This window comes from Brachyistius frenatus, unplaced genomic scaffold (assembly GCF_029030835.1).
Source record: "Brachyistius frenatus isolate BFR_SWC_R1_liver_20210118 unplaced genomic scaffold, ASM2903083v1 Contig_171, whole genome shotgun sequence".
Taxonomy (NCBI): Eukaryota; Metazoa; Chordata; class Actinopteri; family Embiotocidae; genus Brachyistius; species Brachyistius frenatus.
The window spans coordinates 96,981-121,340 of NW_027210770.1; the positions used below are offsets into that span (position 1 = coordinate 96,981).

General features: G+C 38.8%; 1 protein-coding gene across 1 annotated transcript in view; it reads right to left on the reverse strand.

Annotated features, from left to right (window-relative positions):
* Positions 1-1,012: 1,012 nt before the first annotated feature.
* Positions 1,013-24,360, reverse strand: part of cndp1 (carnosine dipeptidase 1) — a 41,765-nt gene continuing 18,417 nt past the window's right edge. Inside the window, exons 5-12 of the mRNA XM_069717244.1 lie at positions 23,734-23,822; positions 22,974-23,171; positions 22,770-22,854; positions 7,504-7,664; positions 7,238-7,402; positions 7,003-7,144; positions 2,209-2,356; positions 1,013-1,231 (exon numbers count right to left, since the gene is read on the reverse strand). Coding sequence (XP_069573345.1) covers positions 1,153-1,231; positions 2,209-2,356; positions 7,003-7,144; positions 7,238-7,402; positions 7,504-7,664; positions 22,770-22,854; positions 22,974-23,171; positions 23,734-23,822 — 1,067 coding nt within the window. The 3' untranslated portion in view covers positions 1,013-1,152. The remainder of the gene's footprint in view (positions 1,232-2,208; positions 2,357-7,002; positions 7,145-7,237; positions 7,403-7,503; positions 7,665-22,769; positions 22,855-22,973; positions 23,172-23,733; positions 23,823-24,360) is intronic.

Below are 24,360 nucleotides of genomic sequence, written 5' to 3' on the forward strand. Positions count from 1 at the left end.
GAATCAGGCCGCTGAAGTTTCAGATACGGCTCCTTCACAACACCAGGGTTCCTTCCTACTACTTCCTTCTGGAAAACGTGATACATCAGCAACATAACAGTATTGTCTCTCAACGGTGCTATAGATTAAAATATAACAGAGTATGTGTGTGCTTTCAATAAATGAATATTGCATCTCTATATTAGTTTTAGTGTGTCCAAAGCTGTTGAAAATATTATTTTTTAGTGTGCTATATTTATGCACAAAAGTTTGTTCTTGTCTAAGAGCATTGGAATGTTTTTTTCTTTCTTCTATTGTTTACTGCTAACAAGTTTATTTTCTTTTTTTTAAGAAAAAATGATAGTCAGTGGGATGAGATCAAACAGGATATGATTTTTTTCATCTTCAGAAATGTTGCTTAAAAAAATACTTTACACCACTACCATTGCATTTAACATTTATGAGCAGTATATTATATAGTTGTATGCAGATGCGATCACTTGAAAAGTTCAAAATCAGTTTGAAACCCCCATTGAAACCAGTGTAAACAGAAATGAAATGTTTTAATCTGTTTGTCGGCTGGGGGTCTGCAGTTTCTCTCAGTGCTCCAGCCTTATATATACTCATACTTATATATATAAATATATATATATATATATATATATATATATAAATGCTATGTGTATATATAAATTGAATGTTTGCATGTTTGAGTGGTGAATAAATTTATTATAGGAACAACACCTGTGTTTTTGTCATCATTAAAACTCATTAATTAGGAGACTTTCTTACAAAATCAAAAGGAAAAACAACAACGCACACTATTATAATGTGTAACTTTTACTACAAGACACGCACACAGATTGACACAGTACTGCCTGACCTTATATGGAGTATAAAAATATGCCACATATAAATGTGAAAACAGCATCATGAGATGACTCCAGATTAATCAGTCAGAAATCGTAGCATGTGTTATTTGATCCAATCACAATGGAAAAATCATACAATAGATAGAGAGATAGAGAGATAGAGAGATAGCGAGATAGATACAGCTGTTCACCAAAAGAAACAGCAATTCATGAAATACAGATAATGGCACACTGAATTAAATCACACTTTGCTGAAGCTGGAATGGTTGTTGAAGAGGTAATGAAATCATCCCATAAAACATCACACACTAGTCTTCTTAATCTGGGACACTTCATTCAGGTAGGCAATGAATAACTTGGTTCCCTCAATATAGTTGTACCTGGGAGAAGAAGAAAAGAATGGAGGGAAAAGCTGTTGTCTGAACTGGACAGAAACAAAACCAAGTAAGGGGCAACATGTAAGTCCGCTTTGCAACTTAAACACAATTAATCAGAACACATCATTATTCAAACATAACATATGGACACATTCTTAAAAGTGCCCAAAACATTGAAAAATCTGATGTCTGTTTCACTTAGCTGCTGCCATACTTACAAAGCTCTCTAGAATCAACATTGTGTCGGGATAGTAACAGTTTTTCCCAGAATGCCCAGAGTTTGTTCGAATGTTCATATTAGGCACCATAAGTGACATGAGTTGGGCATTAATGTAATTACCTCTGGTTTGTGTGTATTTGCGTGTTGAAATTAAGCAGCATTTTCTCTAATAAACAGCCAACCCTGTAGCTGCACAGTGGAACCCAGGATCTGTACTATAATAGAGTTGATCTCATCTCTTTGCCGAATATTCCTTACCTCCTTACAATATCTTAATTTCTGCTGTTAAGGTTTTCAGCCTTTTATTGTGTTCTTCCTCCTGACACTGTCCATTTCTTTTTGTGGTGCTGTAAGTTATATTATGGATCTATGTTATATAAAAACAAACTAAACCTAAACTTCTTAAATGTGTCTACTCTTGTCTGTTTTTTTGTTTCAATATTACTCCTCTTTCTGCTAAAATCATAGCCAATATTCTGTGGGGTTTTTGTGGCATTGTTAATGTTGTTGCATGTTTAAACTTAAACCCCATTACCTTATAGTCCTATATGTTTTTTTCAGTTCAAGGTTGTGGATGTTGTATAAAGGAAGATAGGACACATGAGCTTCCTTCTTCCTGATCAAATCCCAACTTTTCCCTCATATCTTGTGTTATTCTCAACAATCAGCAGAAAGAAATAATAACTTTACTTAAAACTTTCAGTGAAATAGTATACAAAGACAGTGCAAAGAATACATTGTAAAGCCAGTGGAGTCAAACCTGCTCATTTTCTCGTTTTGGGAGTGCAGACCATCATCAAAGCCTCCAATGGGCATCATGATGATGCTTTTGCCCGTCACATCCTCGAAGGTTTTGGCAATGGGGATGGTCCCACCCTCACGAATCAGATCAGGATCCATGTCGAAAACTGAAGAATTACGGACATTAAATGAACATTAAAGGCACCTATTATGTCACATAAGAAATATTACCAAAAGCATGCCAGTGTGTATGTGCGAAAATACTTTTCAAGCAGCAACAGAGCACCATACAGTTCAGGCATGTAGCTAAACTGTAAACAGGGTAGTCAAAAGAACTTTTAAAATATAATACAATAAAACTACAAATACAAAACTTGAAATTCAAAGTCAGATTCTGGGGAAACCTCAAAAATAATCAATTGCTTTTGTTGCTTGTAAGAAAACAACCTTCTTTACTTTGAAATGTTTAAACAACAGTTATGGTACAAACACCATTAAATTAAACTCTTACCTCGTGCTAATTTGTACATTATCCAGTAGAGGCCTTACTACTAGTGATAGTAATAGACATGCTTCACAAATAGTAATAAGAATTAAAACTGCAAGCAGTGATGTACGGGCCTATCGTCTCACCACGCCGGATGTATGTGACACGTTTCGTGAGGTTTCAAGCATCCGTTGACCTTAAACGTCAACTTCCTGTGTCACGGCGACATCAAACTTTGCCGCATCATCACGGCGACGCCCATTGACAAAGTTGAACGAATGTATCAAAACTACATGTTTAGGTTATTGTGACCCGACTTTACGTTCATGTGATCAACCAGCTCGACGTAGAATGTGAAAGTATGATAAGTGTAATTTCCAGTGGCCAACAGGGGACGCTATGACTATGAGCGAATATTACCACACAGGGGTCTTCAGGGCGGGGCTGTTATCATACCTGTGATGTTTGGAGAAGGTCGGTCCATGTACATAAGATTTAAAGCAACTCGTAGTTTAATGGTGAGACGCTCAAAATGGCCGCCTCTTACAGGCACACATATCGACGAAAACGAATTATTTTAAGAAGATTTAATCCCAAACATGTTATCTATCCACAGAACCTAAATTCAAGTCGGTGCGACAAAATCCCTAGGACAAGTTCGACAAAGTATAACGTGTCAGAATCGCCCAAAATGGCGACTAAATTCAAAATGGTGGACTTCCTGTCGAGTTGACATAATGGTGCAATGTAACTTTTTTGTGCGTCTAGGTGTGATACACGTGTCCACCGGATTTCGTGAATTTAGGTAAATGTGGCCGCCGGGGCATCTCTTTAGGGGGCGCTCTCGAGCCAATTGGCCACGCCCACTCACGACTCCACTAGAATACGAAATTTTTCACTGGGAGACATATGTGTATCCACTTTCATGAGTTTTTGAATATGATAAAGCCTCCAAAAAAGCAAATCACTTTACGTAAGAAGAAGAAGAACATTTTTACGAAAAACAATAGGGCTTTCGCATGATGCTCAGCCCCTAATTATCCGTGCAGCATGTGAATGGTAAAAGCCTTGCCATTCATCCATGTGGGACACCACATTTAATTGCTGATAATGAGGAAGACTTAGTTTATGCAAAGCTACTCTATATCTATATATCCTAAACAGGATGCTGTATTTTTGGGATCAACTAAATGCCATCATTCAAATACTTAACTACAAATATTAAGTCTTCTTAGCATTTTTTTATTTGGCAACGGTGCATTAAATACTCTCAAAACAAAAGATTCAACCCAAGTGCATGTATAAACGATAGCTGTAAGATCTGGATATTTTGTTGATCACGTTCTTTTTCACTTTCATTAACATTGTGAGTTATGGCATTTGGCCTACTAAATGCCATATACAGTATCTTCAAATCCAGTAGATGGTGGTAAAGTTCAATAGTGAAAAATCATAGGAGATTCATGAAATATGATACATCTCAGTAATCCTAGTTGGATACACATATATTTACTAAAACTTAAGAATGCAAGCTGTTATTATGAAGCAATCAGATACAGTGGTTTGATAGGCAGTCGTAGGGGTGGGCAATATATCGAATATACTGGATGTATCGCGGCTTATCCTATGTGGACTGTATTAAATGACTATATGGCGAACATCGAGTACAAATTAAGCTGCCACCAGTATGAGATACGCCTTGACTTTACCATCCAGTTGTGTGCCTCTGTCCCTCTCACACACACCAGTGTTTCACATACATGTACTTAATTTGGATGGCTCGTGCAGGTAAATTGATGGCCGCCCAGGTATATCTGGTGACTCATTTTCTCATTTTTAAACTATTTTTTTAATCTGTCCAAGAGGACGGTGCAAAGTCTGTGTCGGATCCTCTGACAGAGCGAGGGGACAGCTGTCGGTCCGCTGCTGCACCAGTGTGCAACAGCCACTCACACAGAGACCTGCCTGCTGAGAGTGGCAGACAAGCTTGAAGTTCATGTGTCAGTGCTCCAGTATGAAAGCAGCCTGCAGCCACACACACAGTCACCTAAATAAGAACATGGGTTAACAATTTAAACTAACCATTAACCAGCTGACTGTTATGGGTGTGTTCATGAATTCAGTCTGAAATGGTCAGTGTCATCTGAGCTGTCAGTCAGAAACTCAGGTCAGTTTCATTTCACACAGAGCAGGGCTAGAGCATTAGTGATGTGGGGGCTGCATGTAAACTACCACACAGTAAAAGTACTGTCAAAGAAGTCCTGTTTAAAATAATGCTGATGCAGTTTGCTAATCAAGAATGTTAATGTACTGCATATACAGTACATGATGTGGTGTTTTTTTCTCTTAAAAAACCCAAAAGAACAAAATGGGATGCCATTCACATGAAGTATTGAATCAATAGGCAGAATTTAAAAAGGATTGATAAAAATAGTTGAATCTTGTCACGTTTTTATGTTATGTCTTTATTTAATTTTTTTGTACCAAATTCTGTAGAGTAGGTTCGATAAGAATATCAATAACTTTTGGTACCAATAAGTAGTATTGCTGTTGATATCCCTCCAGGGCAATTGCCCTGCTGGTTTGAATAAATACTATTTTGTTAAATTTAACTGGGTTGTGATTTCCCCCGTTTTGCGTGCATGTTCAAATTTCTTTTCATTTAATGAACATAAGAAGAGTTAGATGAAGGAGACACATCTGAACTCTAAAACATAATTTTAAAAATAACATTTTATATTGGACCCTTGTTTTCGCCACTCAGTACATCCGGATCCCTGCTGAGTCTCCTCTACAACTGATGTGTCCTCTTGTGGACTTTCACCTTCTTGCTCTACGACTGTGTTTGGCCCTCCTCCACCTCATCTCCTGACAGCTCGAAGAATGACTCCGTCCTCAATTCTGAGTAAAATCCTCTCTACCTCACTTAGCCCTCTGCTTCCTGAAGTATGGAAATTGTTCAAAAATGACAGTTAGTAAGTCCGGCTGTCCACTACAAAAGAACATTGAATAAAAGTTTTATTTTAAAAGGGTTAAAATTACTGTACACTTCTGAAATCTTACTAAATTGAAGTTCATCCATCATGTTCATCCATTTCCATTGTTGCAAAAAAATTTGGAAGTTGCGATAACTGCCATTTCAAAAAGAAAGTCCATGTGCCCTGTTTGCCAAACCTCGACAACTATTGCGTCAAAGGATGTCCTCTAGACAGTACAGTTGGAATCAATTAGATGACATAAATATTGTTGGATTTAGAAGTCTCAAATTCATGTCCCCTACAGAGGATAAAAATGCAAATGCAATATAGCAATATTATTTTAGGCCATATCGCACAGCCCTAGGCAGTCCCTCCAGGATTTCATGGAATTTTGTATGATTGTTGCAGAAGTTCTCTGATGACTCTGCAGTGGTCGGGTGTATAAGGGATGAACAAGAGGAGGAGTACAGGGCAGTAGTGGATGACTTTGTGCAGTGGGCTGGTAGAAATCAGCTGCTTCTGAATGTGGCCAAAACCAGAGAGATAGTAGTCAAATTCAGAAGGAAGACGATTGCTCCACAACCGCTGAGAGTTCTGGGTGAGGATGTGGACATGGTGGAGGAGTATAAGCTCCTGGGTGTCTCCATCAACAAAAGACCAACATCAGCGCTGTCTACAAGAAGGGGATGAATCGACTCTTTTTCTTGAGGAAACTTCGATCCTTCAATGTGTGCAGCGAGATGTTGGAGATGTTCTACCAGTCTGTTGTGGCCAGTGCTTTGTACTTCGCTGGGGTCTGCTGGGGGAGCAGCATTGGAGGCGGCGACACCAACAGACTTAACAAACTGGTTAAGAAGGCCGGCTCCATCATTGGCTGCAAACTGGACAGTCTGGAAAAGGTGGCCAACTGTTGGCCTTCATTTACATCCCATCTTCAGTGCTTGCACCACTATCCTCTATAACAGGTATGACTGATATCCTCCGAACTGTGCCATTGTACCTGACGCTAGAAGTCGACGAACTTGATTGACTTCTCAGGAAGTACTGGTCAATGCAACCCCCTTGCATATCTTCTGATAAAGCAGGTTCTCTCCTATTCTATGTATTTTAAGGCCCTTAGCTATAGTCACCTTCTGCTAACCACAACAAGAAACCTGCAGTTCCCTTACTTCCCCCAATGAGACCTTGTCCTCTTTTGGACCTGAAAATCCTTCTCTAGGTCATTTCCATGCCAATGACCGTGCCAATTATAGTTTCTTACAGTTTGTTTAACCTTTGCAGTATGACTAACATAAAGAATTTTGATGGAGTGATATGTTTAATGTGAGGTGATGGGATTGTCCTGTACCTCTCTTGACAGCAGCCTTTCCAGCCTCATAGAGAGGATGCTGAGTGTCAGCCAGCCAAGGCTTGGCTCCAATCACCATAGTAACTTTCAGCTTGTTGGGACTCTTCCTCTTGGCAAATACAGAGTGGAGGTAGTCTGCTACCTAAAGCATAAAACAAGATAATAGCATGGGGATGTTTAAAAAGTAACTGGAATAGAAAAGAACACACACACAAGGGCTAATTATATATTTTACCTGTTTCTTGACCATAGCGGGGTCCATGTTGGGAACCTGTCTAATTGAGAACTTAGCAGTAACCTTAGCAGGGATGACAGTTTTAGTGCCAGGGTCAGAGAAGGCTCCCTCAATGCCATGGATGGAGACAGTGGGGTAGCGCCACCTGTGAGCCAACAAGTCCACCTGCGGGACAGGGATACAATGACAAGTTCTGCTGTTGTTTGCACTTGTTTCTAGAATATTTTGTGTCACCCCCCTCCCCTTCAAGATTACAATCTTGCTACCTTGTTGCTGTACATGAGCTGGTTGACACCAATCTTATCCTTGTAATTGTCCATGTCAAAGTGGATATCCTGGTACATTTTCCATTCCTCATCAGAAAGGGGAGCCACGGCCTCTCTGATCCCAGGAATTAGGATATTTCCACTGGGGCTGATCAATGTGTCTGTGGGGTTGAATAGAATAACCTGGTGTTATTTTTTAATTGGTCTCACTTTACACTTTACAAAGGTTAGAATGCATAACAGAACACAACAGTTGTGGGAGCTTCGAGAGAATCAGTACCTTGCTCAACGACAGGGAAGATGCTTTTAAACACATGACAATGAAACTGCATCCTCCTGATCTTGAAGGCAATTATTATTACAGAATCCCATGGGAGGCTGATCTGGAATATCTTTAGCCAACTGAATGGTATTGTGCTAATAAAATGTAATGTCATTTGAACTTAAGTCAGCCAGGAATTCTTGATTTGTTATAAAGAAACATTTCAAAGCAATCAAGTGTTGGAGCATCAAAGGCTACCAGACACCAGAAATGCCTGCTATATTTCATCTTATTTGCAGGAGTTTGGCACATTAATTTGCATTAGAATATATGCAAAGGTACACTGAAAAAAGTCAAACGTCGATGTCATGACTTAAAGTGGATTTGTACCTTAGTCCAAGTGAAAATTGTGATTTTCGGTTTACACCAGGGTTTTTCAGTTTGCCTAAAACTAAAGCATACGCCCCCTAGAGTAAATGAACAGCAATACTTTTACCTAAAGGGTATTTTTACTTTAAACTGGAGGTTTTCATGTCACGTGACCACATGACGTCACCAAATCATCCTTCTCAAGTTTTACCGGCTGCCATTACCAGGCTTCAGGAAGCTGAGCACCTTCTGCAGGACTAAAAAAACTCCTTTAAAAAAAGGTAACAGTTCGAATTTTTTTTTTTTTTTTTTTTTTTTTAAAGATAAATGTGTGTTTTCTGTTAACATGTATGGTTAGTGGCAGCATGGAGAAATACTTTGCAGACTATCTTTGTGGTTTGCTCATGTCCATTCAAATGCTAGCTAAAGCACGCTATTAGCATTGCTTGCTCATGCAAACTGCAAGGCTGTAGTTGCCTCAATTTCACAAGTGCAAAGTGAATTTTGTTTGGTAGTTAAATTTGTAATGTCACTGAAGGAAAAAATTGTGGTCGTATGGTAAAGCTTGTTTGTTCGGGGTCATCGTTATTGAAGGTGTGGAAGTCCTTAATCAGTTGCCATCGGTTGCACATGCATGTGCCATGTTATTTGGTCTCACCTATGCTCTAAACTTGAGCTATCCAAGTGAGCTAAAGTACACTTTTGATGCACTGCAGAAAATATTTATGGAGATAGAACCCAAAAAGATGACACGCAGAGTGTACAGTCTGAGTGTCAAGCTCTGAACATTAGAATAACCCACAAAAGACATTTGGATACAGCATGTTCTTTGTTCTGTTTTTATAACTTGGATTCAAATATCTTACTGGTTAATGGAACAGGCAGTTGTTAAATGTATATGAAAGATGGAAACAGATGTCACCTCTAAATTGGCTTATGTTTAGATTTTTTTTCTGAACAGAAATCTGTCTGTGGTACCAATATTTAGGTATTATATTAGCACTGTGAATAATGCTTAATTGACAATGACCTGCAGCTCAGTTGTACCAGTAGTGGTACTATTTCTTGTTGAACTGAATTGTTCACAAAAGACTAACCTTTGCTCATAGATTGTCCCACAGCAATTGAACTGTATTTTTCCAGTTCTTGTTTTGATCCATTGATCTCACGTTTATAATGGTTCAATATAATGTGACATTTCTTGTCGTAACTTTTATGTAAGGACAGCCAAGTTTTAATAATATTCATACACTTAATGGCTATATTACATATTTCATAATAGGGATTTACATACCAGTTTTACATATTAACAGTTACAGTGCATCCGGAAAGTATTCACAGCGCTTCACTTTTTCCACATTGTGTTATATTACAGCCTTATTCCAAAGGGGATTAAATTCATTTTTTTCCCTCAAAATTCTACACACAATACCCCATAATGACAACGTGAAATACATTTTTTTGAAATTTTTGCAAATCTATTAAAAATCAAAAATGAAAAAAATCATATGTACATAAGTATTCACAGACTTTGCCATTACACTCAAAATTGAGCTCAGGTGCATCCTGTTTCCACTGATCATCCTTGAGATGTTTCTACAACTTGATTGGAGTCCACCTGGTAAATTTAGTTGATTGGACATGATTTGGAAAGACACACACTGTCTATATAAGGTCCCACAGTTGACAGTGCATATCAGAGCACAAACCAAACCATGAAGTCCAAAGAATTGTCTGTAGACCTCCGAGACAGGATTGTATCGAGGCACAGATCTGGGGAAGGGTACAGAAAAATGTCTGCAGCATTGAAGGTCCCAATGAGCACAGTGGCCTCCATCATCCGTAAATGGAAGAAGTTTGGAACCACCAGGACTCTTCCTAGAGTCGGCCGCCCGGCCAAACTGAGCGATAGGGGGAGAAGGGCCTTAGTCAGGGAGGTGACCAAGAACCCGATGGTCACTCTGACAGAGCTCCAACGTTGCTCTGTGAAGAGAGGAGAACCTTGAAGCCACTCCTCAGTAAAAGGCACATGACAGCCCGCCTGGAGTTTGACTAAAGGCACCTGAAGGACTCTCAGACCAGGAGAAACCAAATTCTCTGGTCTGATGAAACAAAGATTGAACTCTTTGGCCTGAATGCCAAGCGTCATGTTTGGAGGAAACAAGGCACCGCTCATCACCTGGCCAATACCATCCTACAGTGAAGCATGGTGGTGGCAGCATCATGCTGTGGAGATGTTTTTCAGCAGCAGGAACTGGGAGACTAGTCAGGATGGAGGGAAAGATGAATACAGCAATGTACAGAGACATCCTTGATGAAAACCTTCTCCAGAGCGCTCTGGACCTCAGACTGGGGCGAAGGTTCATCTTCCAACAGGACAACGACCCGAAGCACACTGCCAAGATAACAAAGGAGTGTCTTCGGGACAACTCTGTGAATGTCTTTGAGAGGCCCAGGCAGAGCCCAGACTTGAACCCGATTGAACATCTCTGGAGAGATCTGAAAATGGCTGTGCACCAACGCTCCCCATCCAACCTGATGGAGCTTGAGAGGTCCTGCAAAGAAGAATGGGAGAAACTGCCCAAGAATAGGTGCCAAGCTTATAGCATCATCCTCAAAAAGACTTGAGGCTGTAATTTCTGCCAAAGGTGCTTCAACGAAGTATTGAGCAAAGGCTGTGAATACTTGTGTACGTGTTATATTTTCGTTTCTGATTTTTAATAGATTTGCAAAAATTTCAAAAATTCATTTCACGTTGTCATTATGGGGTATTGTGTGTAGAATTTTGAGGGGAAAAAATGAATTGAATCCACTTTGGAATAAGGCTGTGATATAACAAAATGTGTAAAAAGTGAAGCGCTGTGAATACTTTCCGGATGCACTGTATGTGGTTAACATAACAGAATAGTTGCAAAAGGTTTAAATACCATATTGCAAAGTTTTAACAGTTTTGGAAACACTATTTTGCAGTTGTGGCTTTTACATTGCATGTTACATGTTTGAGAGATAAACATTTGTTACATCTTAGCATTTATGTGGATGTTGTTGCAGAAACTTAATGCAGATAAAAAGACCAGAATTTACTTTATTTTTATTTAATTGTTTTAATTATTAACGTGTAGAACACATACTGCTAGCTTTACAGGCTTCAAATGGAAAATTTTATTTATGTATTTTTTATTTTATAACTATTTTTTTTGAGTACTTGATCAAAGGTGATGCATTTTTTTAAAAGCCATCACAATAAACCTGAAGGTCTTTTGAAGAGAATTTTCCTGTCTGTATTTGTATTATGTAAACAAGATCAAACATTGACAGTGGCTAAATGTTTTCAGTTTTATCTTAAGTGAAAATTCTACTTTCATATCACAGAAAATACTGTTTGTTGTGAAATTTTATTTGTAAAAAGCAAAACATATAATTGTATTGGACTACATTAAGTGATGTCTTTGCTTGTGACTAAAGAAAATGTATTAATTAAGGTATAATTGTAACTTTTATAGTTTCTATTGAATTAGACATTTAACTTGAGAAAAGCTGATAAATTTGCTTGTAACAAAATTATAAATTTTAGTTTGTACTGAATAAGAAATTTAACTTGATGAAAGCTGATAAATTTGCATGTGAAAAATTACAGCATTTTAACTAGTTTATACTAAAGTAAAAAACTTTACTTGGATGGAATATTAAATACTGGGATTTTCTAAAATGAAAAAATCAAGTTGTAAGAAAGCTAAAAATGGTGTACGGTCTTGATAAAAAATTATCTTTTTACTTTGTATAAAAGTAAATTTTTATCTTGGGTAAAATTAAAAAAAAATTATTCATATTAAATTAATATTTTAGGTTTAAATCAAATAAAAAATGCAATTCGAGAAAAAGTAATAAATTTAGCTGTAAAGAATTAGAATTTTTTTTTTTTTTTAAAGTTGGTCCAAAGTATCATTTTTTTTCAGTGTAGTATGAAAGGTATTACCCCTCAGTAACTTCATTTCACCACCCAGAAGATCTTATGCATCCCAAGAGATGTTTAGCAACCATTGTTTTGAAAAAACAACAACACTTACTTGTTTTACAAAGAAAATATTTCTTATTCGGATTTTGTTCTTGGGTAATAACAGATCTACGCACACTAAAGGATGCTAACACGTTTGTAAAAAATAAATGGTTATAGCCTAAGTTTGAGTTCTGCAGTTGTTTGATATATATTTTATTTACAATGATATTTTTTATATTCATAATATTCTTCAATAAATAGGCTATTTTCATTACTATTCAAAGAATTATATGGTTTGAATTTAACACTACACTAACACTGAGGACCGGACAACAGACTTGCTGTCCACGTTTGACAGTGATGAATTGCTGATTGTAAATAAAGGCTTTAACATTAGTTTGACTTTCAGTGAGAATATTTATAATTTACAATTCATTTCAATAAAGAAACAGATCATGAAAAAAACAGGTTTCAGTGTATTTTACTATTATATTAAGATTGTATTCATTTCTTGAAGTGTTTCAGAGGTTGTAACCAGTGTTGAGGCTGCCTGTGTCAGTATTTGGGCCATTTACTTATGGTTGTCCGGATCGCATCTGAGATCAGACGTGGGGCAGTTGAATAGGATTTGGGTGCGTGTATGACGGTGCTGCTATAGAAAGGTAGGGATGATCAATTTCTGACACTGCCTCAAGGAATAGTTGCTTTCTTTCTACATCATCAGTTGTGCACCATTCTCCTGCTAAAGCGTCCGTTGAAAGAGCAATAGCATCCCATGCATATCCCAGCAATAGCATCCCATGTACAGAAAGTATTCAGACCCCTTTAAATTTTTCACTCTTTGTTTCATTGCAGCCATTTGCTAAAATCAAAAAAGTTCATTTTATTTCTCATTAATGTACACTAAGCACCCCATCTTGACAGAAAAAAACAGATGTAGAAATTTGTGCAAATTTATTAAAAAAGAAAAACTGAAATATCACGTGGTCATAAGTATTCAGACCCTTTGCTGTGACACTCATATTTAACTCACATGCTGTCCATTTCTTCTGATCCTCCTTGAGATGGTTCTACGCCTTCATTGGAGTCCAGCTGTGTTTAATTAAACTGATTGGACTTGATTAGGAAAGGCACACACCTGTCTATATATGACCTTACAGCTCACAGTGCATGTCAGAGCAAATGAGAATCAAACCAAAAAACACATGAAGGACTCCCAGACTATGAGAAATAAGATTCTCTGGTCTGATGAGACCAAGATTGAACTTGTTGGCGTTAATTCTAAGCGGTATGTGTGGAGAAAACCAGGCACTGCTCATCACCTGCCCAATACAATCCCAACAGTGAAACATGGTGGTGGCAGCATCATGCTATGGGGGTGTTTTTCAGCTGCAGGGACAGGACGACCGGTTGCAATTGAAGGAAAGATGAATGCAGCCAAGTACAGAGATATCCTGGAAGAAAACCTCTTCCAGAGTGCTCTGGACCTCAGACTGGGCCGAAGGTTCACCTTCCAACAAGACAATGACCCTAAGCACACAGCTAAAATAACAAAGGAGTGGCTTCGGAACAACTCTGTGACCATTCTTGACTGGCTCAGCCAGAGCCCTGACCTAAACCCAATTGAGCATCTCTGGAGAGACCTGAAAATGGCTGTCCACCAACGTTCACCATCCAACCTGACAGAACTGGAGAGGATCTGCAAGGAAGAATGGCAGAGGATCCCCAAATCCAGGTGTGAAAAGCTTGTGGCATCATTCCCAAGAAGACTCATGGCTGTACGAGCTCAAAAGGGTGCTTCTACTCAATACTGAGCAAAGGGTCTGAATACTTATGACCATGTGATATTTCAGTTTTTCTTTTTTAATAAATTTGCACAAATTTCTACATTTCTGTTTTTTTCTGTCAAGATGGGGTGCTGAGTGTACATTAATGAGAAATAAAATGAACTTTTTTGATTTTAGTAAATGGCTGCAATGAAACAAAGAGTGAAAAATGTAAAGGGGTCTGAATACTTTCCGCACCCACTGTGTATTTATTTCCAGGGGCCATATACACAAAGATTGCTTGGACTAAAAGTTACTCCAAGTGATGAAATTCTAAGAAAATTATTTTTCTAAGACTTTGTGCTTGTAAAGATAATAGTCATTCACAAAACTTCTTAACCCTTAAGAGAGCTCTAAAGGTGAAAAACCGTTAGGGCAGGGACTAGGACTTTTAAGAGGCTTAAGGTTTTCTTAAGCAGAGGAGAAAATTGCAGAAGTTGAACAAGGTAGGAGTAATATTCTTCAAAAGCAGACAAATTATATCGTGCACCGATGTTGTTTGTAGTTGATTTCATTAGAGACACGCTCATATCTCCCACTCAATGCCATAACGCAATAATGCCAAAAATGAAAGTAAACGGAGCATGTAGATATTTGGCAATGGTAAAACTGGGACAGTGCAGCAGCGATGACTCGAGTCTGTCGCAACCTTCATCAGCAGTGTGTTCACAAACAGTAACAGCACTTTCACAGCTTCACATTGAGATGCAGTTGGATATCACAGTCCATTCTGGGCCTTTTCTCACAGAGTGCATTTTCTTGATCAGCCAATCACATCTTTTAAAACATATCCAACCTCCTCACTAGGAGCACTTCCTTGCTCAGAGTTGCTCTGAGAAATTTCCTAAATAACTCCTGAGCTAAAACTCCTTGCCAGAAGTTTTAGGCTAAGTTAGGAGCTCTCTGAGAGGATCCTAAGAGCGTTTGTGAATATTGCCTAGGAGCCAACTGACGCTACTAAGCATGACAGCTCTTTTACTGCTCACTTCCTGCAGCAGTACCTTCACTTCCGTGCACACATGGCCCTGCCATCTCATGTCATTTTAATGGTAATCAGCAGGGTTATTCTAATTAGGAACAACTGGAACGCACTTTCAACTTACGAAGACAATTGAAATTGTCAATATAACAAATCTGCAGTTTAATGACACATTAAGCCCACAAAGAAAGACTTGCGGTTAATCTTGGGGAAGTTCTGATAATCCAGCCTGTGCCTCAGTGACGGAAAGCGGACTTGGGATATATTTGGGCGGTGGAAGGAGAACTTTGAGGAACTCCTGAACCACCGAGGGGTAAGACGCAGAGTTTGAATACTTAGGGCAGTCTCACTCATATCTCTGGTAGGAAGTCTCGTGGGTTGTTAACCCTATGAATCCTTGGCTTTTTTTTCAAGGAAATGTCACTAAATTCACTTTTAAGCTTAAAACTTAATTATTACATTGGCTAACCATAAATTATATATCTTGATTTTCAGAACAGTCTAAGCTATCAACATTTTTCATCATTTAATTTGATCAAACTTAAGAGTTTTTTATACTGGTCTTTATATCAAAGATATGTTTTTACATGTACCTCGCCAGAAAATATTGTCAGTGGAGATATCTTTTTATAATTGTGTAGATGAGATTTTGTACAATCTAGCAATATGTGTGGGACACTGTATGACGTAGCAATTTGAAAAAATAAAGTGTTTAGTGCTCACGGAAAATAAATATCATAAATGAGTCTGGGTGACCAGAAGCCCAACAAGGAACTTACACTCATTTGATTTAGATTTTTTGATTTGATACACTTTATTAATCCCAGAGGGGAAATTTCTTCGCTACAGCAGTGGGGCTCTCAGGGGGTAGATGCTGCAGCAGGCTGCCACTAGCGCGGCGCCAGGTAACCTGACCTGAAGTGCATGTTTTTGGATGATGGGAGGAAGCCGGAGAACCCGGAGAGAACCCACGCAAGCACAGGGAGAACATGCAAACTCCGCACAGAAAGGCCCAGGACCGGATTCGAACCCGGAACCTTTTTTTTTTGCTGTGAGGTGACAGTGCTAACCACTGCACCACGTGATATGTTCTAAAAACTCAGCTGTGTGGTAGGCCTGCAAATACATTTTTTCTTTCTTTTTTCATACGAAGCGGGATGTAATATGTCAGCCCTATGTTAGCGACAATGCCAGAAGTCAGCTGTGATTTCAAAACTGGTTTAGCTAAGCTTAGTTGTACAGAGAGATAATGGGTATCATGAGAAAGATTAGGGTATGCAGTGCGTTGGGAAGCAATTGGGACTTTAGGCATGATTTGATGTTAGGAAAAATAGTAACTCATTGTCAGTGTGTAAATTAAGTTACTGTTATGTGTAAAAAAGTTTCCGTTAGTCTATGTAGACAACTGTAGTTGAAAGGTCACTAGTACATACACAAACCACGAGTTCCTCTCTTTCAACACAGGAACTGGCTTATCTAGTTTAGCACACACATTGATTAAAAGCAAACATACTCATATAGGGTGCAAAGAGCATTGAACCCCTATGCACTCACGTTACACAACATGTGACCTTATCTATAGGAATGTAATCACATGCTGTTTTATAACCCCATGTATACAGTTGAAACCAGAAGTTTACATACACCGTGCAAAAAGACACAACACTTTTTTTCTCACTGTCTGAAGTTAAATCAGACTAAACCTCTCCTGTTTCAGGGCCGTTAGGATTACCAAAATTATTTAACTTTTGCTAAATGTCACAATAATGAGAAAGAGAATATTTTAGAGAATTTTTCATTACTTTCTTCGAGGTCAAAAGTTTACATCCAGTTCCTTAGTATTTAGTGGCGTTGCCTTTGAACTGCATGACTTGGGTCAAACGTTCTGGGTATCCTTCCACAAGCTTCTTACAGTACTCTGCTGGAATTCTGGCCCGTTCCTCCTGACAGAACTGGTGGAACTGAGTCAGGTTTGTTGGCCGCCTCGCTCGCACACGCCTTTTCAGATCTGCCCACAAATTTTCGATGGGATTCAGGTCAGGGCTTTGTGATGGCCACTCCAAGACATTGACTTTGTTGTCCTCAAGCCACTTTTTAACTATTTTGGCAGTCTGCTTCGGGTCATTGTCCATTTGGAAGACCCATTTGCGCCCAAGTTTGAGCTTCCTGGCTGATGTCCTGAGATGTTGCCTTAATATTTCCAGGTAATGTTCTTTCTTCATGATGCCGTCTATTTTATGAAGAGCTCCAGTTCCTGCTGCAGCAAAACAGCCCCACAACATGATGCTGCCACCTCCATGCTTCACAGTTGGGATGGTGTTTTCAGGTCTACAAGCTTCCCCCTTTTTCCTCCAAATGTAACGGTGGTCATTATGGCCAAACAGCTCCACTTTAGTTTCATCAGACCACAGGACATGTCTCCAGAAGTTAAGGTCTTTATCTTGGTGTCTTTTTGCAAACTGTAATCTGGCTTTTTTATGTTTCTTTAGGAGTAATGGCTTCCTTCTTGCTGAGTAGCCTTTCAGCCCATTTTACTGTGGATAATGACACTTTCTTACCAGCTTCAGCCATCATCTTCACAAGGTCTTTAGCTTTTGTTCTGGGGTTGATTTGCACATGTCGGACCAAAACACGTTCATCTCTGGGACACAGAGCCCGTCTCCTTCCTGAGCGGTGTGATGGCTGGACATTCCCATGTTTATACTTGTGTATAATTGTTTGCACAGATGAACGTGGCCTTCAAGCATCTGGAAATTGCACCCAAGGATGAACCAGACTTGTGGAGCTCCACGATTCTCTCCCTGATTTCTTGGCTGATTTCTTTTGACTTTCCCATGATTTCAAACAAGGAAGCAGAGTGTTTGAGGTGTGGCCTTAAAATACATCCCAAGGTGTGCCTTCAATTAACTCACATGTTGTCAGTTAACCTATCAGGAGCTTCAAAAGCCATGACATCATCATCTGGGCTTGCCCACGTTGTTTAAAGACATAGTACTTTTGGTGTATGTAAACTTTTGACCTCAAAGAAAGTAATATAAAGTTCTCTAAGAAATTCTCTTTCTCATTATTGTGACATTTAGCAAAAGTTAAATAATGTTGGTAATCCTAACGGCCCTGAAACAGGAGAGGTTTAGTCTGATTTAACTTCAGACAGTGAGAAAAAAAAGTGTTATGTGTCTTTTTGCACAGTATATGTAAACTTCTAGTTTCAACTGTACAATAAAAGGAGCAAAGAGGGAAGTCTGTGTTGGAGTTGGCTGATGCCAGGTGAAGAGCTTACAACTCTAAGACCCTGCACGGACTTCCCTTGCTGCAAGTAAAACTCAGATATGGTGCCGAGCCTTGTGTTTGTCTGACTGTGGGTCAGGATTGTTGACGCCGTCCCTTCCGCTGGTCTGCCGGCTGCCCTGCCAGCCGTGTCCCCCTGGAGCTGTCGGTCGAGTTGCCCTCCCGACTGGACGCAAGTGGACACGATCGGTGCCACCTTTTGGTTTGTTGTTTTTTGTTTGTTTTTTACAATAAAGACTGTACTTTGGAACTTATACCTCGAGTCTGTGAGCTTGCATTTGGGTCCTGGAAAAACACCCACCACATAACACTGACATTGTTGGAAAACTTAAGCCGTGCTATTTAACCAATAAGAATCGTTGGTAATTTGGACGCAGTTTGGTCCATCAGGCTCTTAGGGTTAAATAAGCTCCTCAGTGGGAAAGCATCAGTAGTGGATGAGATTAAGCCTGAGATGCTGAAGACTATACATTTTTAAGCTGTCTTGGCTGACATGCCTCTTCAGTGTCGCATGGAGATTTGGAAAAGTGCTTGTGGACTGGCAGACCAGGGTGTCTCTCATTTTTACAAAGGTGGACCAGAGGGTGTGCTCAAATTATTGGAGTATCACATTGCTCAGCCTCTCGGAGCTGAATAGGAGGCTTTAACTGATCATCAGACCTCAGATTCAGGAGGAGCAATGAGGATTCCGTTGTGGCCACGAAACAGTGGATTAACTCTTTACCTTTGCAAGGCTACTTGAGGGGTCATGGGAGTTTACCATTTCAGTCTACATGTGCTTTGTGGACTTGGTGAAGGCCTATGATTGGGGTGCTCAGACAATCTTGTGGGGGGAACTGTGGAAATTTCAGGTTACTACTAGACATTTGGTCCCTCTAAAATCGGCACGAGAGTTGTGCCTGAATTCTTGGTATGATGTCAAACATCTTCCTGGTGGTGGCCTCTGCCAGGAGTTGTCATCAAACCTGGGTTTTTTTTTCAGTTTGGGAGCCAGAGAATTGCTTCTCTGCTATTTGCAGATGATGTGTTTTTTGGGGTTTCATCAGACCATTGCCTTCAGCATGTGTTGTGTGAAACAGCTGGGATGAGAGTCAGCACCTCCAAGTCTGAGGCCATCGTTCTCTTCCAGAAAATTCTGAAGTGCTGTCTTTGGACCGTCCCAATTCAAGAAGTTGTAAAGGAGTTTAAGTATTAACAATGACAATTTTAGCCTTGCTCCACACCCCTTCATTACAAGGGACGCCATTGTGTTACTCCTCACGTGGTAACATCCTCCATTTTAGAAGTGTCCACCCACGTGGTCCCTCTTGGCCTTGTCAGACACACACACACACACACACACACACACACACACACACACACACACACACACACACACACACACACACACACACACACACACACACACACATATACTTGTATATTAATTGTATATATTTGTGTTTGCCTGTAGATTGGATTGACTTATTAATTTAAAGTAATGTTGATTGATGATAATTATTTATACTATTGGAAGAGTGGTAGTAATGTTGATGCCACATTGATATTGCTGTTCTTAAGTAATTTATCCTTGAAGAATATTGATCATTCGTTAATTTAGTTGATCTTCATAAATTCTGTTTAACGTACAAAGTGCTTGTTTGTGATTATTTGTGCATATTTATTTTAATAATAGCTCGATGACAAGTCAGTGCTCGGATTCACAACTTCACTGTTCACTTAATGCTGAATACACATTCATGAGACTGATTTTACAGTTTGGTTATTGGTCCCTGTTACCAGGGTGGTGCCCCATTATTTTAAATAAATTGCCATAGTTTAATGAACATTAATAATTATTTCTGATAATGTTGCGTCCTTTCTAGATGGCATGTACCGCGCAGCTTTTGAAGTTTCACCCCACAACAGACCCCCTGGTACATGCACATCTAGATCTACTTCACACAGTAATGCCGACCTCTTACATGGACATGAGGAAAAATTGTAAAAGGGATCAATACTGTTAAAAAAAACAATTTGGGTACTTGAATGTTATTTGTGCCTTGTGCTTAAAAGATATATAACCTATGAGGATAGCAGTTGATGACTGGTGCATTGGAAAGAGGGATTTTACTAAAGCCTGTTCCAGTTTTTGCATCAATATCAGAGCTAATATAAAAAAATATGGCACTTGCTGGAAATGTCTGTTGTTTCATTCACTTCAACAGCAAAAAGAGGAGACATGTTTATTTATTTATTAGTCTCGTCCTGCACAACATGAGCTGTCAACAGTCATTTGCAGGGAGTCATTCTGTAGGGTATTTGACATACTGCTGAAAACTATTGATGACTCCAAGTGCTCTGCAAGTCTCATGTTGCATGTACCAGCTACACAAAATTGCCCCTGTTTGAGCTGCCAGTGTCCTCATTGTGTCCCCTGAAATCTTGTTCTTGGCGCATAAAGTACAAGGCTGAAACAGTGAGCAAAAGTATCGAGGTTATTTTTTACCTTTTCATTGTGCTTTTTGCATTCGTGATTTTTGCCAAGTCCAGAGCCCCGTCGATCCTGATGCATCCAAAAAGCTTTAATTTCACGGCACAATTCATGTGACGTTTTAATTTGATGTGCTTCTTAATTGCTTGTGACAGGTTGGCCAAGTCAGTGAAACCTGGAGTGGTCCACGGATTGTTAAGTGAGCATAAATCCTTCTCAAAAAGAAGACAAGACAAGCAAAATAGGAGCTGAAGTTTAGAGCTACCAGCTAGCCACTCTGTGACATCATTTTCCACATTGACTTCCCTTATTTCTTTCTGTGTGCAGGGGTGGTTCTGATGTTGGCCTACTGCCAAATGTAATTCTAAGTTATTAATAAATTAATTCTAAACTGCTCTAATGGTAGCCTAGTAAAACTGTTTTTTTTTTAAAATAAAAACTCCTTATCTCTGCCCTCCATAACTGCACTTGCTAATGTTGCTAAGGTAAACATTAGCCAGTTTGTATTGATATTAATCCATGTCCATCCATTAATGGATTATCAATACAAACTGGCTAATGTTTACCTTCCGTTATTCAACAACGTTGATGACATGCTGTGATGTCATTGGTGTGATGCCAAAGGGCTTCTGGCTTCCCTAAGCATTGTCCTGTCCTATGGCATGACTGTCGTCTCATCTGATTGGTTCATCATTCAATTATTTTTTTACCAAGGGAAGCAAACTCAGCCTGATTCCCCCCTGGGCATGGATATGAGTGTAAATCGCCCTATTATACAATGTTTTATGACACATTTACTCAGACTGGATTTTTTTTTTTAATTGATTTTCCAAATTAAATCATTCTTTGCTTGAATAATCCGTTATCGATTCACATATTCAGAGATCTATTTTTTTTGTCACGAGGTTCAGTTGGCCAACTTTCGTTTTAAGAAAACTGGGTTTTAAGAAAATTTGCATAAAGTTGATGTGTATACTCATGTGAGAGGTCACCCATAATAAACATTATCCACTGTTGCATCATTTGAAAAAATACCAGCAGGCGTTCTTAGTTTTCCACATAGTTAGCAGTAAAGTCAGAAAGCGTCTTGGTCTTTACACTGCTGGTTTGATTGGCATCTCACTGAGCCAATAGGAGCTTCCATACCCTGTTCCCAGCCAACATCAGCCGACCTGAGTCTGTATTGAGCAGAAGTGTCAGATCAAACCAGTCCTAACTGTACAAGAAGACTTTGATCTTCTTGTAGAGACCGCTGATTGCTGTATTGTGTGGAGTGACAGCTGATGTAGTGACATTTTCAGGCAATTCCAGTATTGTCTTTTCTAAACTTTTTTGTAAAATGTATGTCATGTGTGTACATTATTACTTTGGATTTAAAATCATTAAAGAAGGCAAAACAATTATAATTTTTTTTTATTCCATGTGAATTTTTCTTCTTAATAAGACTGACACAAATGTGCTGATTATTTGATTATTTCTGCTGATTATTTCAAATATTGACTTTTATTCCTTGTACCAATGACTTTAAGAAATATGTGTTAAAGCGTCTGACAATTCCAAATATCACTGTGTGGGTTTTAGGATATACAGACGTATCTCAGGAGAATTTTGGGTGAAGTAAAGGTAGAATAAAAAGGTTTGTCTGCAAGCACCCACCTTAATAATAATATTCAATGTGAATTAGGCCTGGACAATATACCTGGTTTTGACTCTGTCAATATTTTTCCTTCAAAGAAATGGATTAAGATTATATAATTTCTATTGAGTGTAACTATTATTGCCATGTTCAACCTATTCCTTATACATATATTAAGTTCCTATCATGTACACTTATGATTTTGAACCAATGGCTATTTTATGTATTATTTGTCTTTATTAAAGTGTTCCAACACTGCTTGTTTTATCAAATTAAAATATAATGCTTGTGTTTGTGACATTTGACTTACAAATGACTATTTAACCCATTTTGTATAATATAGTGAGACTCCATTCAGACAAAGCATTTTTGGATATGACATTTAGTCCATATTGCCCAGCACTGTTTTAGATGAACACTGAAAAATAAGACTCACCAAGAATGCCAATGAGGTCAGTCATTGGTTCAATCAAAGTACCTCCATAAACACCAGAATGTAAGTCCTGTTTAGGTCCTTCAACCTGCAAACACATCAGAGAAAACTTTTGCCATGGAATATCATGAAGTTGTACAGGAGCACACAGGTGCAGAGTGTGGGTTTCAATAAAAAATAAACTAGGCATTTATTGTTATACACAACCTCAGCAAAGAAGTAGCAGTTGCCTCTGGTACCATAGGTAAGGGCAGGCCGTCTGCTGAGCCAGCCACAGTCTGAGATAATGATGTAATCCACGTCTGAGAAGAAAGTCTCTCTCTGGGCCAGGATCATGGCATCCAGGCCGTTGGAGCCTGTCTCCTCCATGCCCTCAATAACAAACTTCACATTCACCGGCAGCTCCTGGTGGATAGTAATAACAACTCCATTAGATTTGTAACTAAGAGCAACAGCAAGTGGTTGAGATGGAGGATAGGCTATTGGAGGAAAATATTAACTGAAAAACAACTTAATATTTGAACGAGCCATTTTGAAATTGTAACAATTTTTCATCCATTTTTGCAGACTCTAGAAATAGGAGCCAATAGCTTTGTTTGAGGCTGGTTTTACAACACCCACACCAGCACAGTTCTTTTCCCTTCAAAGCATCCAGCATCTGTCTGAGGCGTCTCTGAGGCCAACAGAGTATTTTCTTCCAAGACACAGTAGCATCAAGGATGGCAGGAATGGACTGCTGCAGTGAAATCTCAGAGTAACTCAACTAAAACAACTTGTTTCTTTAAAATCTGTTTTGCCAGTGTCTCTCTCCGTTGCCGCTTTTTGTATTTCAAATATTTTAGTGCTCTCACCTGACCTTTATTCTAAACTGAGGTTTGGTGCCTCTGCAGCTCCAACTTCCTCGCACATTTGATTTTATCTATCTGGGCATGTAAACTTATCCAGTTTTGAGTGTTCTTTCTCTCACCATATTAAGGCCTTGATAGGCCTCTACAGCATGAATCCATGCTAAAACTGGGGCCTTGTTGTCTGATGCTCCTCTTCCATAAAGGTTACCTAAAAGTACAATGACACAAAAATCATTCTTTTTATTTTTTGTTACAGATGTAGCATTCATATTTACCTTAGTGTTTTAATTTTTTTTTAAAAACACAGGTAAATCAGAGTATGAGTTCTTAATAGGTCTCCGCTAATTTTTTCCATAGAATATGATGTAATTCACCCAACAGGTATATTTAAAGACCTGTGAATCTGTGCAGGTCAAGCACTGAATGTAAAGCTGAGTGATGTCCAGTTCTTTTGTTGTTGTTGTTGTTGTTGTTGTTGTTGAGTGTGCGACAGTGTTAACTTTGATGCGAGACAAATTCCAGAGAAAACCAATCAAATCTAATCTAATAACACAACTCTGCCATATAAACTATATATAAACTTGATTTAATGTCTTTTATAAACCACTTTGTAAACTTTTTGGAAATTCACGTCATAGTTGCATTCAAATCAGATAACGGGGGTGTATTCCGGATGACTTGTGATTTGGCTAAATAAAATAAAATAAAATTATACTGAATTTAGCAGCTTTTCCTGAAGTGGGCAT